Genomic DNA, 20,211 nt, shown 5'->3' on the forward strand with positions numbered 1-20,211 from the left:
CCCCTCACAATCGAAGCTTGAGTCAGGGCGGTCTTCAGCTTATCAAACGCTTGTTTGCAATCCTCACTGAACTCGAACTCAATATCTTTCTGCAGTAGTCTGGATAAGGGTAGTGCTACCTTACTGAAGTCCTTAATGAATCTCCGGTAAAAACCTGCATGGCCAAGGAACGAACGGACTTCCCTCACGAAGGAGAGGTAAGGTAAACTAGAAATAACATCCACCTTTGCTGGGTCTACAGAGATACCAGTATCAGAAACAACATGTCCTAGAACAATTCCTTGTTTCACCATAAAATGACACTTTTCAAAATTTAAAACAAGGTTTGAACTAACACACCTGTCCAATACTCTAGATAAACTATCCAAGCAAAGGCTAAATGAATCGCCATATACGCTAAAGTCATCCATAAAAACTTCCATACAGGTCTCAATGAGATCAGAGAAAAGAATCATCATACACCTTTGGAAAGTAGCTGGTGCATTGCATATGCCAAAGGGCATTCTCTTATAGGCATAAGTCCCAAAAGGACATGTAAAAGTAGTCTTTTCCTGATCTTCAGGAGCTATATGGATTTGAAAATAACCTGTATAACCATCTAAAAAACAGTAATGAGATTTACCTGATAGGCGATCAAGCATCTGATCAATGAATGGCAAGGGGTAATGATCCTTGCGAGTGGCTTGGTTGAGACACCTGTAGTCAATGCAAACTCTCCATGAGTTCTGCACTCTGGTTGTCAGAAGTTCTCCCTGCTCATTTCTTATTATTGTGACTCCAGACTTATTGGGCACCACTTGCACTGGGCTGACCCATTCGCTATCTGAAATGGGGTAAATGATATCTACTTCAAGTAGTCTGGTTACTTCCTTCTTGACAACTTCTAAGATGGTTGGATTCAATCTTCGCTGAGGTTGTCAGACAGGCTTTGCTCCTTCTTCTAAGAATATTCTGTGTTCACAAACTTGAGGGTTGATGCCTACTATATCCGTCAAGCTCCATCCAATTGCTTTCTTATGCGTTCTCAATACACTAAGCAGTTGTTCTTCTTGTTGGGAAGTGAGCTCCCTTGCAATGATAACTGTGAACTTCTGCTTGTCCTCAAGGTAAGCATACTTGAGGTGTGGAGAAAGGGGCTTTAATTCCATTTTTTGCTCATGGCTTGGCTCTGGATCATCTGGGGCTGGTGAAAATGATAATGAATCTTCAGTATGTTCAGAGGGTGTCCCCACACTTGGATCTTGCTCCAGGTGACTCTCTTCCATTTCTTCCTGGTGAGTTGCAGCTATAATATCATCAATGATGTCGCATTGGAATATGGAGTGATCTTCTGGGGGATGCTTCATAGCTTCATCCAGATTGAAGCTCATTGTTCTGCCATCTACCTCAAAAGAATAGGTTCCCGAAAAGGCATCCAGCTTGAACTTCGAAGTTTTCAAGAACGGTCTTCCAAGCAGGATTGATGAAGGCTTTCCTGAGTCATTTTGGCGCATCTCCATGATATAGAAGTCAATGAAAAACGTGAGCCCCTTAATGCTCACTAACACATCTTCAGCAATCCCAACCACTGTAATAATACTTTTATCTGCTAACACAAAACGAGCTACCGACCTTTTTAAGGGAGGGAGCCTTAAAGCATCATATATAGACAAGGGCATAATACTCACGCACGCTCCTAAATCACACATACAGTCAGAAAATATCACACCTCCAATGGTACAGTTAACCATACATGGGCCTGGATCACTACATTTTTTAGGTATATTTCCTATTAAAGCAGATATAGAACTACCTAAAGAAATAGTTTCTAATTCATTAATTTTATCTTTATGTATGCATAATTCTTTTAGAAACTTTACGTATTTAGGTACTTGCTGAATAACATCAAAAAGGGAAACGGTTACCTCAACCTTTTTGAAGATTTCTACCATTTTGGGATCAAGTTCCATATGCTTCCTGGATTTCTTAGCAAGGTGTGGAAATAGGATAGGACGGGTGTTATCAGCAGTTTCAGCATCCTTTGGTGCTTCACCCTGTGGTTGAGTCTCCTCTTCTTCAACTATGTCCTGTATGTCCTATTCCTCTTCAGCATCTTCTATTTCCACCGCATCTTCAGCTGGGGTGTGTTCTGGTGGACTTGGCTCCTCTTGGTTCCTCTCCTACAATGTGGTCCCAGATCTCAGAGTGATGGCATTGATGCCACCCTTGAGATTAGGTAAGGGTTGAGAAGGAAGTCCACTGGAGCTCGAAGGTTGGTTGGTGGAGTTATTTAGTGATCCAATCTGTGAGACAAGAGCTTGCAAGGTAGAGTTCAGATCATTTAGAGTAGATGTAAGGTTGTTTTCCATGGCCTACTGTCTCCGATCAATAGATTGTAGTAACTCCTCATTAGAAGATAAAGAGGGATAAGTGATCTGAGGGGTCTGCTGAAATGCTTAACGCTGCCTTAGATGAGGTACTCTATAGGCCTGATTCTGATTCTGCTGCCTGATGTTGTTATTGTTATTTTACCTCTGGTTTCCATTGTTATCTCTGCCTCCTCTGTTATGATTGTCCCTCCAACTCTGGTTAGAATTATCTCTCCAACCTTGGTTGGAATTGTCCTGCCATCCATGGTTGTAGCTGCCACCTTGATTGTATCGTTGATAGGGGCGGTCATAGAAGTTATGAGTGGCTGCCACAGTGTTGTCTTCCTGTTGGAGCTGCGGGTATTCATCAGTATAATGACTATAATCAGCACAGATCCCGCATACTCTTTGTGGAACCAACTGTTGGCTTTGCTGTGGTGGAGAAGGTTGAGCTTGCTGAGCTTGTTGTTGACTCAACTGCATCTGCTTCAGTAAGTTGGTCATTTCACATATACTCTGACTTAGAGCAGTAGTCTCTTTGCTAGAAGATACCTCTGCAACAGCTCTTGACTGGCTTTGTTCTGCCTGTGATTCCGAGTAGATTCAGCTAAGTCGCTGATCAATTGTCATGCCTCATCAGTGGTCTTGTACTTTTTCATAGACCCATTGCTAGCACTTTCCAATGTGGTCTTATCTTGAGGCTTCATGCCCTGTGTGACGTAGCCGAGAAACACTATCTTGTCAATCATATGGTGGGGACATGCTTCTAGAAGATTGTTGAAGCGCTCCCAGTATTCGTAGAGAGTCTCGGAGTCGTCCTGAACAATCATGAAAATGTCTTTCCTCAGTTTATCAGTAACTTCAGCTGGAAAGAATTTTTCCAAAAATTTTCTTCTAAGCGTATCCCAGTTAGAAACAGTTGCTCCGGATTGAGTGTAGTACCACTCTCTCACCTTTCCCTCAAGAGAGAATGGGAAGGCTTTTAACAAAATAGAAGTTTCATCTGCACCATCACGCCTGACAGTAGAACAGGCTGCTCGGAAATCCCTAAGGTGCTTGATAGGCTCTTGAGCAGGTAAGCCATGAAACTTAGGCATCAAGTTGAGTAGTGCAGTCTTTAGTTCAAAATCTACAGCCACCACTGGGTGATGCGCTTGATACGGTTGCAGTGTAAAATCAGGGGCTCTAGCTTCCTGGATAGTAACTCTCCTAGGTGCTGCCATGTTACCTGCACGTAAATCAACCGAATCAGTAGAAAAGGAGCTTGTTTCTTCCTTAAGTGACGTTTCAGATTCGTCCTCGGAGAGGACTAACCGACGCCGAGCTTGCCTTATACGTGAAATAGTTCTTTCAATCTTAGGATCAAATACTGGCAAGCTTGGATCAGGAAGTGAACGCGTCATTCAATGAAAGAAACATGCAACTCATAGTAGCAAAATAAAATAAAATGCAAATAAATAAATTCCAATCAATAACTTAGCACTCTATTGCAACTCCCTGGCAACGACGCCAAAAATTGACGTGGCAAAAATTGGCAGATTAAGAAATTAATATGAGAAATACGTTGCAAGTACAGTTCTTAACCAACAAAAATCCGCTTATCAATTTAGAAGGGGTTGTCACAAAATTAGAATTAAAATACTGGGAGTATAAGTCCCAGGTCGTCTCCCAACGAGTTGCAGAAAGATATGTTATTTTATTAATCAGAGGTTTTCCAAAATGGTTTTGAGTTTGATAAACAGGAAATTAAATCAGAGAATTTATGTAATTTAAATAAAAATCTTGACCGGGAGAAGATTAATCGGAAGTTCTATCCTTGTTGGAATTTTCTCAAGATCAATTAATAATTAGTAGTTGTTTCTACTTAGTTAACCCTCAACGAATGAAGGAAAGTCAAGTTAAAAGTCAACTTCTATTCACAAGTCCTAATCCTCTCCCTTGGGAAGGATTAGAGTTAGTGACTAACAAGCCAACCAACGGCGAACCAATTACAATTGAACTCTTGAGTATTCCAACTCAAGGTTCTCCTTTTAATCAACTCCCAATCAAGTTGGGGAACTACTCCATTATTATAAATGTAGACTTCACAAAATAAAGAGGGGAAATAAAAAGAGACATGATAAACAATAATCAAAAATATTAATAAAATAAAAATAAAAATAGTCTTTGTATTAAATAACTCTAAAAATAATCCAATTGTACTCTGGACAAATTAAGGATATGAAAAAGTAAGTAAAAAGTAGAGAAAACAAACTAGAGAGATGAAGTCTTGCAGAGGTAACAACTCTTCTCGATATCCCAATCTAAAAAGCAATAAAACCAAAATCCTAAGAACTATCAATGTGTAGAGAGAAAACCTAGAGGAGGAGTAAAATCAGATCTAAAAACTAAAAATTATGCGGAATGAATGTTATTTCGTCTCTGCATGTTCCCTGGCTCTAATCTGCGTTTCTGGGCCGAAAGTTGGGTTAAAACGCAGCCCAGAATCCACGCCAGCGTTTGCTGTAAATTCTGCAAATTGTGCACGTCACGTGATCGCATCGTCCACGCGTTCGCGTCGTCCAGCGTTTTTCCGTGCCACGCGTGCGCGTCGTCCACGCATTCGCGTCACTCATGCAGCTTCCAATCCATGCATTCGCATCAGGCACGTGAGCGCGTCGCTGTGATTTTCTTCATTTCGCGCGGTTGCGTGGACCATGCGTCCGCGTCGCTTCTCGCTGGTCATCTCCTCAATTTCTTGTTTTTCCTTCCATTTTTGCAAGTTTCCTCTCCATTCTCTAAGCCATTTCTGTCCTATGAAGCCTGAAACACTTAACACACAGATCATGGCATCGAATGGTATGAAGGAGGATAAAAATATACAATTAAAAGATCTTTAGGAAGCAAGTTTTTAATCATAGAACAATTTTAGGAAGGAATTGTGAATACATGCAAATCATATGAATAAGTGGGTGAAAGACTTGACAAAACCACTCAATTAAACATAGTATAAATCATAAAATAATGGTTTATCAAGCACCCATATCAGGTATCTGAATAGCATGATCATTGTAGAAAGAACTAACTTTCTCTAAAAGTGCTCCCCAACTACTATCTCTTAACTATTGAATCAATGACTTTGTACCAAAAACCAGATGCATAGCATTCAAAATGTCTTGAGATTTTTGCTGATGCTTGACAAAGTTTATCAGTGATTCCCATGATTTCTTTCATCATATGCAAAATGAAAACAAAATGAAATGATAATAAAGATTTAAGAGCATAAGTAGCATCACCACGTTGAGAATATGTAGATCCATTAGTAGCCAAATCTTCCAGAAGTGAAGTTGTTGCTCCAAAAATACGTAAAAGGCTACAAATTGAGATGAAGTGAGAGCTCCATCTGGTATCTCCTGATCTTTTTAATGTGCCAATTTGATTAACTCCCCTTCCTATTTCAATTTGATTAGTTGCAACTAAATGGGAAATTTCAGTTGCATAAGCAGCTCGTAATTCATCATTGCGTTTGCAAGAAGAGCACACAATATTGATAATATTACTTAAACTTTGGAAAAAAGTATGAACATCAACAACTTCTTTAGCTGCAGCAACAAGAGCTAGCTGTAATTGATGAGCAAGTAATGAACATAATATGCATAATAAGGATATTCTTGAATAGTTAAAGCTTGTAACCCTTTCCACTCTCCACGCATATTACTAGCCCCGTCATGCCCTTGACCTCGAACATTTTGAATGTTGAGATTATGATGAGATAATGCAGAACAAATCTCTTGTTTTAGAGTAGCAGAAGTAGTATCTTTGACATGAACAACATCTATTAGCCTTTCTTTGACAAATCCATGCTTATCAACAAATCTAACAAGTGCCATTTGTTCTCTTTTAGATTCATCTCTAGCTTCATCAACAATCAAATAAAACTTTGCATTACCAATCTCATTGCGAATTTTATTTTGCACCTTTCTAGAAAAAACATGTATAATTTCCTTTTCAATAAAAGGTGATGTGTATATTGCATTTTGAGGAGCATTCTCCAAGACAACTGCATCCACTTCTTTATTGTAAGAAGCTAATAATTTTAACATTTTAAGAAAATTTCCTCGATTCTAAGACTCATGACTCTCATCATGTCCCCTAAAAGCACAAGCTTGAAACGTTAACCATCTAACAGTATCAATAGAGGCTTTAAGACGCAATCTATTACTTAAAACTTGTTGTGGGCTTTACTTAGCCAATACTTTGTCAATGTGACATAATTGGTTAAGCAAATCTTTACAAGACTTAACAGCAATATTATGAGGAGAATTAAGAGATTTACCCACACGAGATAAAAATGCACAATCCTTTCAATTATTCACTTTTTTCCAATTGTGAAATCCTCCTGATGTGAATGGACTTGATTTTCTAGAAAATAAATAACATGGAAGACAAAATGCAGCATCCACTTCTGCTGAATATTCTAGCCAAGAAAAACTCTTAAACCAATGAGCTTTGAAACGACGAGGATAACTTTCAAGACCAGAAAGAGGGTACTCATCCATAATAAATTAATATGGTACAAGCTTTATATATGCTCTACAGATTTCATCTTGTTGATTGATAGGATAATTCTAAATTTGTGGATGCTTTTCGGGATCACGCATCAATGTATCAATATTAACTTGATCTATTTCAGTCCTTGTTATTTTAGAAGCAGGGGTTGAATATCTTGCTCAACAAGTTATGTCACAGGTTGTATCTTAGGTTGTTCAATAATATTTTGAACATTACTCAATAAATCTGAAGCTGAATTTTGTTCATCATATATTCTCTTTTTTCTCTTGAAAAATGAGTGAATTATTTTCATCTTTGACATTTTTAACTTAACTTGAACTATCTAACAAAAAAAACAAAAATAATTGCATATATGTTATTTCTTAAAAAAAAATACTAAACCTATTGACCAATAACAAATAATTTTAGAAACACAAATATATAATAACCAAAAATAAAGTTATTGATTTACCTGATTATTTTTTGTTCCAAGTCTCACCCAAAAATAACTCTATTGAGTTTTGCTCTTACTTCAATCTTTGAACATTGTCCATTATAAAAAAAATAAATTAATTATTTTAAATAAATAATATAAATAATACTTGACATTGTTATTAACTTGAAAAAAATTGAAATATACCTCTTTGAGTCTTTGTTGTGCATTCAATGGTTAATATTTCGCTGTTCACTTCAAATCTTCAATGGTTTTTCTTCATATGTCTTATTTTAGTATGGAAAGAAAATTAGAATGAGAAGAGTAGAAGACCAAAAGTCTACACAAATGGGAGCCACTAAAAGAGAGAAAGTGTGCGCTGATGTCTCTCATGGTTTGAAGAAAAATGTTTGAAAAATGTACTAGTACTACTTTAATTAATAATATGGGCTACTGTCTATTGGGCTAGTATAATAAAACTATTTTTATTAATTATTAGAATGGGCTATTTGTTAACAAGAGTAACAATAATCCAAATATCCAATACATAATGTAGTTTTTAGTTACTTTAATTTACAAAATTCTGTAACTTATATTTTTTTGTCTAATATTATATATATAAAATACTTAATATTATTAATTATTACTATTTACTAATTTTTTTGAAAAATTTTTGGGGGGACCGTGGCCACCTTAGGCCCCCCGTCAATCCGCCTCTGAGTACAACGATTTATGTCTCGTAATTCAAGAGAATGCTTGGAAATATAGGAGCAGGGTGGAAGCAGAGAGCATGAAGATATTTGGGAGTGAGGAATTATCTTTTTAGACATTTTTACTACTTTCTTTAAAAGACAAATTACTAAGCTATTTTTCATTAGTTTATACACTAATTTATCCTTCTTCTACATATTACAATTCTATATTACTAATTTCCTTTACTTTATCAGTTAATATAAGTTATTAGTAACCTATATATTATCGTAACTAATTATTGCTGAGTATGATAGATACAATATAACTTAATCCAAAAAATGAACAAGAGTAAAGTTCAAACATATCCTAAATTTATAAGATATAATTGATCTATCTTAAGCCACTGAAATATAATAGAAAGTTAAAAAATACAACACTAAAGCTATATTTCATAGCAATTGAACCTTCAACTTCAACTCCAATTTTCCAACTAAAGAAGTAAACGAAAAACAAAGGCTACCAAGAAAACGAACTCACTTCTTTATCCATATTATTAACAAGTGCCAAAAAGAGACAAAAAGGAGGAAAATACAGACTTGCTCGCTATAAAACTTCCAACCAATATCAATCCAGAAGTTGCTATAAATGAAGATCAAGAAATGCATTTTTAGTTTTTAATTCTAAACGGGGGTGTACTTTGCAGCTTTCATCAAAGTCGATGCGCTTCTGCGTCCATAGTATGTGAAAAAGGTTTCATCCATTGATCATAAATGACTACAATCTAAGTTTAGAAAGTAGCTGATGCCATCTTGGCTTTTCCTCATAAAAAACGTAGGTCAATGGTGACATAAGAACGCCACTGCAACCAATCTGCATTAAACGAATGTAATCAACATGAAAATGAGTATGAGAATCATAGATGAAGGGAAATTCACATAGTCACTGTTTTAGACCGAGTCCATGTAATAATGCTAGCCACTGCTAGTGGCAGTAATACATTATGTAGACTAACATTTTATCCCAAACCAGATATAATTGGGTTATTTGGACTCCTGTCATTCAGAATAACAAGGCTTCATATGAAATCCAAAACAGATGCTTTGAAAAAAATGTAAAATCTCACCGCTCTCAGCTGCTATATAGACTTGTATAGTGCCTTCTTGGGTACACATATCACTATGGCATAGTAGTCTACTATTTCCTTCCCATCCTGTTTGCAAAAATAGGACTTATAATGGGTCCCTGCAGAAGATAATCACATGTTCCTCTTAAAATTAAGAACAAATTATAGTGAAAAAATAATGATACTACTCATGATCACAGTAGATAGTATATGACAAACTTTGCTAACGCAAAAAGCAAATGTTGTAAGGAAAGCTCCCACCAGCAAAAGAAATGAAAAATGAAGGTAAGGGGTTCATTCCGAATCACACCTGCAACCCAGATAATGATGGTTGACTCAATACTCTCTCAGCTACTTCCTCTGCACTGCTTCCCCTCATGTTTGCAGTGACCTGCCAAGTACAAAATTAGTCAATACAATGAAAATGGCATTTGTAACACCCCAATTACCCTAAGCCTTACCTTTAGCCGTAAAGCAAAGATTAATCAGAGGTTACGACAGTCCTAAGGCGTATACATATTTATATATAGAAAGAAATAATATATTCTAGGAGCCCAATGAAGGATTAAGCTCAAAGACAGATTTACAAAAGCGCGAAACGTTCACACGAAGCTAACGCATAAGATACAAGGTATATGTATAAGAGAATAATATATATATAATAATCATAGAGAACTAGCTGCAGCTTGCGGAGTTTAAGCCGACTAGTTACAAATAGAAAGATACAGAGTTTTAGAATTAAAACAGCTTATACAACCTATCTCTCAAATAAGCCTCTAAGGCCATAAAGATAAATATACAAAAGGTGAGAGAATACTATGACAAAAGTAAGACAGAAATAAATAAGGAACGAACCATACTCCGCTCTGTCACCATATTCGCAATCTCACCGAAGTAGATTACGACCTGCATCTGAAAAACAACAACAAAGTATGGAATGAGAACCGGAGGTTCTCAATATGGTAACAGTGCCCAATGATGTAAGATGTAAAGCCTCGGTATGCCAAAGGCAATCCTAGAACTTCACGTCGCAAACGGATATTCAAGCTTAGAACAAAATAAATAAATACATAAAGAACTTAAACCATAAATCGGGTTATCTAAACTTAGGGAAATTCTAACTAATACTAATCACACCACTGTATCCCACAGCCTTCGCCAACCTAACCTCCGTGTGATCCCATCGCCACCGCCTACCTAACCTCCTTAGCACCAGACAAACACAATTAATGCAAACAAATAAAACACAGATAGTTTTCATATACAGCAAGTAATTCAAGAAGCAAGTAGGCATGCTATACAATTAGGCAAACTCAAGTAATCAAAACAAAAAAGCATATAGAAGATGCATATGATGAATGTCTATCCTATTGGCTCGTGATATCACTTGTCGGTCCAAAAATGCCAACCCGACACATCCTTTTAGATGTAGGTTTTCTGCCGCACCCTCAGATATAGTGTCAGGCACACTCTATTGACCCACGGATATAGTGTCGGGCACACTCTATTCACCCACGAATATAGTGTCAGGCACACTCGCATGTGTAACCCAAGGATATAGTGCCTAGCCCACTCTTGCAGCAGAAAATGTTATCAATCATAATCCAATCCCAGGGACATGATGCCCTGCACACTATCATAATTAACCCAAGGATATAGTGTCTGTCACACTCTCAACATCTATCAAGATCATTCATTCCTTTTTGAGCCCTCAGCTCATCTTAACCATCATCAAATTCATAATTTCCATTCCGAACTCATCAGCTCATCAGTTTCTCAATTCATTGTCGGCCATTACCCAGTTCACTACTCTTTCTTCTTTCTCAACCAAACTCATCCTCAGCACACCAGAAACCTAAGCCTCCATTTTTTAATTTTCTAATGTAAAACCCAAATAAATTCTCCTAAGATCTTTTCCTATGTTTTAATGCTAAAAAATAAGCCCAAGAGTCTTAAAGTGGTGTTATAGAAGCTTCCAACCTTGATGGGAAGGTGAAATAGTTGAAAACAAAACTTAAATTTGTGAAACAGGGCATGTGCGTATGCACAGGTGTGTGCGTGCGCATGCCCAGGAAGATTTTAAAAGTGTGCGTACGCACAGGGGTGTGCGCATGCACAGGTACCAAATTTGATAAGGTCTGTGCGCTCGCACAAGGTGTGCTAGCGCCCCAACAGATTGGCCTTCCCAACGTGTGCGTGCGCACAGGGCTGTGCGTACGCACAGGTTGTAAAACCTCATTGGTATGCACGCACACAAGCTGTGCTAGTGCTACAAACAGGGAGCCTTCCCCTGCGTGTGCATACGCACAGGTCTGTGCGTCCGCACAAATCAAGATTTTCGCAGGGTTATGCGTGCGCACATATCAGGAATCCTGAAATTCTGAAACTTTGCAGAATTTCAGATTTTTAACACCAACTTTGAATGATCATAACTTCCTCTACAAAAACTCAAATCTTGAAAACTTTATACCAAATTGAAGGGTTTTCAATAAGCTTTAATTATAAACAAGTTTCAACGAATTTGGAAAACTGAGACAAAAGTTATAATCAGACAAAGTTCATCAAAAACCTACTTTTACCAAAAGTCTTAAAACCTGAACATTACCAACATTTCCAACCAAAACCAAATCAAAACCTACCCAATCATCTTAAACCACTACCACACACAACATATTACCTCTTCATATCATTCTCCTCAATTTAACACCTAAATTACTCAACCATTAACCAAGTCATAATTCTACACTCATAATCATCATTATCCAACAACAACCTCAACAACCAAAATAAATCCTCATCAATTCCAATAATCATTACCAAACAAAGTCTAATATTAACCAAGTCCATCATAAAACTCATCAACACCAATTACACTCAACAATCATCATCAACTACACTAACCAACCATAAAATCATCATCAACATCCTGTAATGCCAGGGCATTTTGGCCAGTTTCACTGACCTTTTCTTTGTAGTTTTAGCGTAGTTTCATGTATTTTCTTAAGTAAATAAGCAAGTTTTGGGTAGAATTTTACTTACATCTTGATTCAAGCAAACATTGTGAATTTTACATGATTTTTATGAGAATTATGCATGAATTAAATGACAAATTGGATAATGCATGATCTCATAACTTGGACTAGAGCTTTGATGCACTTTATGACTTGATTTCAGGACAAAGGAAGCAAGGAAGAGCCACGTTAGTAGCCACATTAGTCTAACTAACGTGACCACTAACGTGGAAAAGAGCTAGCTTGCAACGTTAATGAGAAAAGTGATCGCCAATAACACCTTCGTGAGCCATCATAGCCCACGTTAGTTGCCACGTTAACTAAGTTAACGTGGAAGCTAACGTAGAAGCGAAGTAAAACTCCAACGTTAGTGGTAAAAGTAAGTGCCACTAACATTCCAAAGTGGCAATTGTCCACATTAAGAGTCACGTTAACTCAGTTAACGTGAACTCTAACGTGGAAAAATAAAATGAAGCCAACGTTAGTGACACTCACCTTTGTCACTAACGTTGGACCAAGCTCATATTGGCCACGTTAAGAGCCACGTTAACTCAGTTAACGTGGACTCTAATGTGGAGGGAGCAAAGAATCGCCAATGTTAGTGACGCTCACCTTTGTCACTAACGTTGGAATGAGCCACTATGAGCCACGTTAACTCCCACGTTAATTACATTAACGTGGAAGCTAACGTGGATGAAAGAGATGATGAGCCAACGTTAGTGACACTCACCTTTTCACTAACGTTGGAGATGGCTATCACTACCACGTTAGAAGCCATGTTAACCTAATTAACATGAACTCTAACGTAGGAAGTAGGGGCGTTTTGGAACGTTAGTGACAAAGGTAAGTGTCACTAATGCTCTCGAAGATTTGGCAAGCCTACGTTAAGAGTCACGTTAGCTGCACTAACGTGAACTCTAACGTGGGGAAAAAAGGGTACTCTCAACGTTATTGAAAAAGGTAAACCCCAATAACATGTGCGAAGGACCAAGAGGCAACGTTAGTGGTCAAGTTGATGCCACTAACATTGAAGTTAACGTGGACCATCCTTGGGTTAGGAACGTTAGTGAAAAAGGTGATTATCACTAACGTTCTCGAACCCATACTTTCACTTAACGTTAACGCTACTAACGTCCTGAGCTAAAGTCCATGCCTACTTCACATTCTCTCTCTGCAAGTAAAGCTAAGCCCACTAAAGATGATAACTGCTTCAACTCAAGATCCAAAGGCCCATATCCAAGACTTGAAGAGCCAACTAGAAGATCAGAAGAATAGTATAAATAGGAGTAGTTTTGAACTAGAAAGGGAGCTTTTGAGCTTCTGAGTCTTTGGCATTTTGGAGAAGTACTCTCTGTATTTTTACTTTCTCTGCAACTTTTAGTTTAACTTTCATGATGTATTCTCCATCTATACTTTCCATTCTCAGAGCTATGAACAACTAAACCCATTTCATTGGGTTAAGGAGCTCTGTTGTAATTTGATGGATCAATAATAGTTTTCATTATTCTTCTTCTTTCTTTTCTCTTGATTTTACTAGAAAGCTTTCAATCTTCATCCAATTGGATAGTTCTCTTGGAAAAGAAGCTATTCATACTTGGATCTCTTCTGAACCTTGGAAGAGGAATGAAGAGATCATGCTAGAAATGCTTTCTCATGTTGGACCAAATTGGGGTTTGGGCGGATATGGTGACATATAATTCTCCCAATACTTTGATTTGGAAATACATATGGTATAATCAGTGACCACACTTCATCTCTTCTCATGAGCAATTAGACCAAGGAATTGGCTATTGATCAAGATTTGAGAGATTGAATTACCAAGGAATTGGAGTTCAATCACTTAAGATTGCCAAGGAGATCAATGAATGCATTGATTGAGGAAGAGATGAAAATGAACTTGATCTGGAGAATGCAACATCTCCTAAGCCCAATGAATCCCCCATTTCTGATCTTACACATTCTCTTTAATTTCTGCCGTTTACTTTTATGATCATCTTCCCCATTCCCCATTTAAGATTCTGCAATTTACTTTCCGCCATTTACATTCAGCTCTTTATTTCCAGCATTTACGTTTTTTGCTATTTACTTTCCCGCCATTTCATTTTCTGCAATTCTTAAATCAAATTCTGCTAAGCTCGACTAGAACATTCCTCTAATTAAAGTTGATTGACCAATCAATCCTTGTGGGATTCGACCTCACTCTATTGTGAGTTTTTACTTGACGACAATTCGGTATACTTGCCGAGAGAAAATTGTTGAGAGACAAGTTTCCATACATTATCCATCTTCAAATCTCAACACCCACCAACACAATCCATCAATATTCATCATCTATCAATACTAAGCATCACACCCAATCACATTTCATCTCAATTTAATTATTTCACACCATAATTATCATTACAACATTATAGTTCATCAATACACTCAAAAATCATCAACCCATCATAATTCATCATAAATCATCATTCAACAACTCCAATCCTCAAATCATTATACACCATCATCATACAACAATTTCCAACAACCAAATTAATTCAATCCTATCCTATGGGTCACTAGCCTAAGTGTCCAGAAATATTACATATTACATAAAGGAAATCGAAACCATATCTTGGCTGATTCCCAAAACATTCCAAACATCAAAACGAAGCCACCAAGCTCGATCCAAAGCCTCAACCAACAGCAACAAACACCAAAACTCAATCTAACATCACATATATATACCAAATCAAAACCTAAGATACACAAAACAACTAAACACAAGGGTTTAGTGGAACCTTAACTTATCCAACGTGAGTAGGGGTAAAATCCAACAATTATCTGCTACTAGAGATCACCTAAACAACCAAAACCACAAAATCTACTCAAAAACAAAACATAAAAACGCGCAGAATCTAGGGCTGGAAACTGGGGATGGAGTTTCCTAGTTCTTACCAGAAAAACTTAAATAGAAAGTAAGAGCTCGTCAAGAGCTTCGCGTGACCACAAACGGCTCGTCAATCAGAGCTCCGGATCAAAAGTTATGGCTTCCGGAAGGTGGAGGTGAATAGTGTCACCCCCTTCCTTCTCCCTTCACTCTTCTCACCGCCCCTCTCTCTTTATTTTCTGGAAAATGAGCTCAAAGCTCATTTAATGAGCTTATATATGTTGGACCTTGGGCCCGGTCCAATCCGTTAGTATTTTTGGTCCGTTTGGCCCACTTTGGGCCAAAACCTTTAAGATTAGTGCCTGGTTTTCAATTCTAAATTATTTTTCTCCTTTCAAAACAATAAATCAATTTTCCAAAATATTATTTTTCTCAAAACACAGTACCAAACAAGCTTAAACCGGTTCGATCGGTTCGGCTGTCGGTTCTCGGTCTTTCGTCAGAAAATACATTTTCCGACTCAGAAAAATTCATTGAAACCAAATTTCACCTTTTTACTTTCAAATCAAAATTTCTAAATTTTGAATCCATTTCGGTCACTTAAATTATTATTTTTTATTAAAATAGTTTTGCATGAAAAACCCGATTCTTACAGCATCAGACATTAGATTTTGAGCGATGGAAAATAATGAATTATATGCATTGTAAACTGCCCAATGGCCCTCAAATGTGCCTCTAATCTTTCTAGTATATCATGTGTCATTTCCATTACTCCTGTCCGTTGGATCATTGATTTTTTGCTTGCAACAAGAACAGCCTGGAGAAAATTCAATTGTCAGATTGAGAGATAATTTATTAAGGCAAATGCAGAAGCAGTCATCCGGAGGCTGGAACTTCCTATTGTTATTAAAACTAATAGATCATGATAGTCAGGGCCAAAAATAAAAGTTAATGATTGCTAACTGGCTTTCCAACACAGTTCCACCTTCAATTTCCTTCAAATTATTTTCTCTCAGCGTGGTCCCACTACTCACTAGGTCTAAGATGGCATTAGCAATTCCAATCTAAATGAAGCAAAGGCAAATAAATCAACCAGATAAATATCATGTCCAGCATATGGCAGCAGCATCACTAAGATGGACGTAACAACAGTTGATTACTTCATTCCAGAAACAATTGACCAAAATTACAAATAAATGAATAAAAGGGTAAATGTTTTATACGGCCAAGAAATTAATTACTTTACTTCAACCATGTATCAACTGAGACATTACAAACCCCAATGAGTATGAAAAACTATTAAGTTATAATGCAACACAGTCCATGGTTGATAATAAGAAAGCATAAACAAAAACTGTTAAGTTCTAGATATTATATTTTACCACCAATAATGGCTCTAATCTCATTGTTCCTATTCTGTTTCAAATTCTATGTACATCTCTTAACTTGCGTGCAGAGTAATTGTTGTTTTGTCAGCAGAAGACACATTTCCAGATAGCGCATATAAGTATCATTATTATTTCTTATGGCTTTATGTATAAATCATAAGGAAAAAATAAACAAAAAATAGATAAGAACATTTGAAAGTACACTCCCCCTAAAAAAAGAGTGTCTACACTTTTAAGATATCGGATCAGACATGGATAACTATAGTTCCATTATAAGAAGAAACAACACATATGAACCAGAAAAATAGAAGAAAAATAGAATCACTGATAAACAATTGAAACAAAGTTTTCTCTAACATATATCAAACACAAATTGAAATTAAACTTCACTCAAATTCACAAAAAACTTGCCATAGAAAAAGCAATAAAACAAAATAAAGTAAATAGAATCTGAGTTTGGAAAGAAGAAAAAAAAATATATATATATATATATATATATATATACAAGAGATAGGGTGAAAACGACACCTAATAGAAAGCAGGGGAAGCGGGTTGCGCGGCGACAGCGAAAGCATGTTGAGCGGTGGTAGCAGAAGCGGGTTGCGCGGCAGCAGCGGAAGCGGGTTGCGCGGCAGCAGCGGAAGCGGGTTGTGAGGCGGCTACAGAAGCTGGTTGCGCTGCGAAGATGAGCGGACGAGAGAGATGGCAGAGGGAGAGAAAGAGACAATGGCAATCACTATTGAAAGAGGGAAAAAACCTATCAGAGCAAATGGCTTACAACATTAAATCTGGGATCAAAATTAAAAAAAAAGTGTATAAGTTAATAAACATAGAGCTCAATTTCTAATTTTTAGTTTTTCCAAAAATGAAAAAACAGGGTTTAATTTATAAATATTTTTAGTTGGATTAATGGTACTCCCACATAAAATATCGAGTAAGGAATCCATGGCCAACCTTTATTCTTATATTAAAAAAAGCCACAGATTTCTCCTATTTTTATATAGGAGTATGATTTTAACCACTACTAAAATATTTACAAAATAAATCCCTTTTTTTATTTTTATAAGAATTGGTAATTAAACATTTTCCCTCTAATTTTTTTGTTTTATACATTCTTCTTAGTTTTTTTAATCTGTGTTTCAAAGAGAAGAGTCCAGAGTTCTGCTAGGGCTTTTACCCCTCTCTCTGCTTCCCATCAACGTTGCTAGTTCCTTGTTCCTCCCCCTCTGCGGTATCTTGCTCTATGATCTTCCCCATGCACCGTGGTCGTTCTCTTATCCTCTCCATCCGTAGGATTGCTCGTTTTCCCCTGCATCATGCTTGTTCTCCGATCCTCGATGCCGCAACATGCTAGCGCCGCCACACTCGGGTCCACCACTTCATTGTTTTCTGTCGCCTCTCTGTTCCTCTTCTTCACCAGCGACTCTGATCTCTGTCCTTCTCCCTCCACCCCTGCCTCTGTGACCTACTCCTTAAAGGTTTTATTTTGTTTTTATTTTTATTGTACTTTATTTTCTTTTCTATGAAAATTTTATGTGAATTTGAATGTTCTTCGTCTGCCAGAGTATTGAATGTTGTTTTGATTTCAAAAGAATTTGATAATAAACCAGTGAAAAGTTTTAAAATGGATTAGGAGTCCTTGATTATGCTTGAATGATCGAATTTGATTGTTGTAATTTTGTTGGTAGTAACTCTTTTGATTTCTAATTGAATAAGGTTCCTACTTTTTTGTGAAAGTAGGGCAATGATTGTAAAGAACTAAAATACAATACATGGTGTCTTGTATGATGGGGACATTTGGGTTAGTATGATTTAACCAAATATTTTCCCTTATCAGTTAGTTTCACTTCCTATACTCAAATATTTTAGGCTTCAAAGTTCATGTTCTCTCTTTTCTTGTTCTGTAGTTTTGTTGCACTGGAGTATGCATGCACTGGAATGCTGACTGAGAAGAGTGATGTTTATAGCTTTGGGATACTTATTATGGAAATAATTACCAGAAGAAGTCTCGTTGATTATAATAAACCCAAGAAGATGTTAGAGGCTATAACCAATAATAGAATACAGTTTTGGTTTTAATATTCTTACACTGTTCTATTCTGATTATTTTCTCTCTTTTTCTGTTTTCTTAACTAGAATTTGGTATATTTTCAGGTTAATTTAATTGAGTGGTTGAAAACTATGGTTGGCAATAGAAAATCAGAGGAACTCATCAATCCAAACCTTCCTGAAAAGCAGTCTTCAAAGGCTCTTAAGTTTTGCTCTGTTGGTTGCTCTTAAATGTGTTGATCTAGATGCCATAAAGAGACCTAAAATTGGACACATAATCCACATGCTTGAGGCCGACGAGATCATATTCCGTGATGTATATTCTTTCCCTTTCTGCAACTCTGCATTATACATAACTGGAGAGCAAAAGCCAGACAATTCAGCATTGCTATAATTTGATTCTTATTTATCACTATTTTATCATTCTTTCTTGTAGGAACAGAGGATTAGAGGAGAATCATTGCGATCCCATCACAATTATCATCATGAGCAAAAGGACTCTAGCAGATATAGAAAGCGAATAGGTGGAGAGATCATTGATCAAAGTGAAGATGATAATAGCAGTAAAAATCTTGTCCATCCCACTAGGTTAAGATGATAGTTGTTAAATGGTAAATGTAACTATGTATTTATTATTTTTGGTTTTAGTAGTTTGCCTATATTAATTTCTACCTCAATCTTGACAACATGCAATGAGTGTATTTTTGCTGCATAATTTCCCCTCCCACCACAATTTGGGATTCATTGTATACTCATTCATTATTACTAAAAATCAAAATTTTGATGTCGTCCTTCTGCTTTATAAGACAAAAGTAGCTCAAGTGTTTTATAAAAAGTAATAATATTTTCAAGTTGCTCAAACTGTAGTATCAAACTACCATTGTCTCATTCTGGTTTCATCATAACTTATGGCTCCATCATAAATTAAGTGCTTGTCATTTTGTGAGTGTAGTTGTTATGAGCATTAGACAACAGAACATCAAATTTTAACGTGGAAAAAAACCTTCCAATGTGAGAGATAAAAAAAACCCACGGCAAGGTAAAAATTTTTACTATTTTCCAAATCAAAGCTACAAACAGGTCTCAAAACCTACAAGAACTACTAAGCATACATGCAGAACTCTTGTACAGGAATATAAATGCATAAACTAAATGGTGAAATCAATGATACAATAGACGGCCGTTACTTACGAACTTTTTGGCTACAGAGCTCGGATTGCAATCACACCTCAAAATTGAAGGACTATGAGTGAAGAACTCCAGGTAAACCAGAAAAAAATTTAACCATCCGATCATTCATTTGTTCAGGTTAATACACTAATTGTGATGTAGAGGGACTCTCAAAAAAGTGTTTGCTTGGGCCACACACAAAGGAAAATGATCATAACCTGCTTGATAAATACACAATGATGTAAACCAAGTTGGGTTGGTCTAGTGGTTAGCTCACTAGTCCGCTTAAGCAAGTGTCAGGGGTTCAAATCCCGCCTTGTGCATGCAACCCATTGGCTAGCGACAAACTCTTAAATAGAGCTCTGTACTGTGGCAGATTAGTCCTTGGCTTGCCGGGCTAGGGAATATCGTGGAAAACCAAAAAAAATACACAATGATGTATTATTCCTTTTTAACTTCAAAAACATAACCGAAAGGGACAAATTTAGCTTGAGAAAAGATTGACACAAAATAATAATACCACAATGCAAAATTTTACAGTGGATTAGTTCTTGGCCTGCCTGGCTGAGGGATACCGTGGAAAATAAAAAAATACAC

The 20,211-nt window shown here is 36.8% G+C and overlaps 1 protein-coding gene and 1 pseudogene across 1 annotated transcript; both read right to left on the bottom strand.

Moving 5' to 3' along the window:
* Positions 1–5,438: 5,438 nt before the first annotated feature.
* Positions 5,439–6,430, bottom strand: LOC112763749 (uncharacterized). Its single transcript, XM_025809341.1, has 2 exons — positions 6,050–6,430; positions 5,439–5,948 (listed from the first exon to the last, which is right to left on the bottom strand). The coding sequence occupies exons 1-2, from the start codon at positions 6,428–6,430 to the stop codon at positions 5,439–5,441; spliced, it is 891 nt and encodes a 296-aa protein (XP_025665126.1).
* A 2,348-nt stretch (positions 6,431–8,778) lies between these two features.
* Positions 8,779–15,797, bottom strand: LOC112767106 (ATP phosphoribosyltransferase 2, chloroplastic-like; annotated as a pseudogene).
* Positions 15,798–20,211: the final 4,414 nt, after the last annotated feature.

The sequence above is a fragment of the Arachis hypogaea genome, chromosome 17 (assembly GCF_003086295.3).
Source record: "Arachis hypogaea cultivar Tifrunner chromosome 17, arahy.Tifrunner.gnm2.J5K5, whole genome shotgun sequence".
Lineage (NCBI taxonomy): Eukaryota > Viridiplantae > Streptophyta > Magnoliopsida > Fabales > Fabaceae > Arachis > Arachis hypogaea.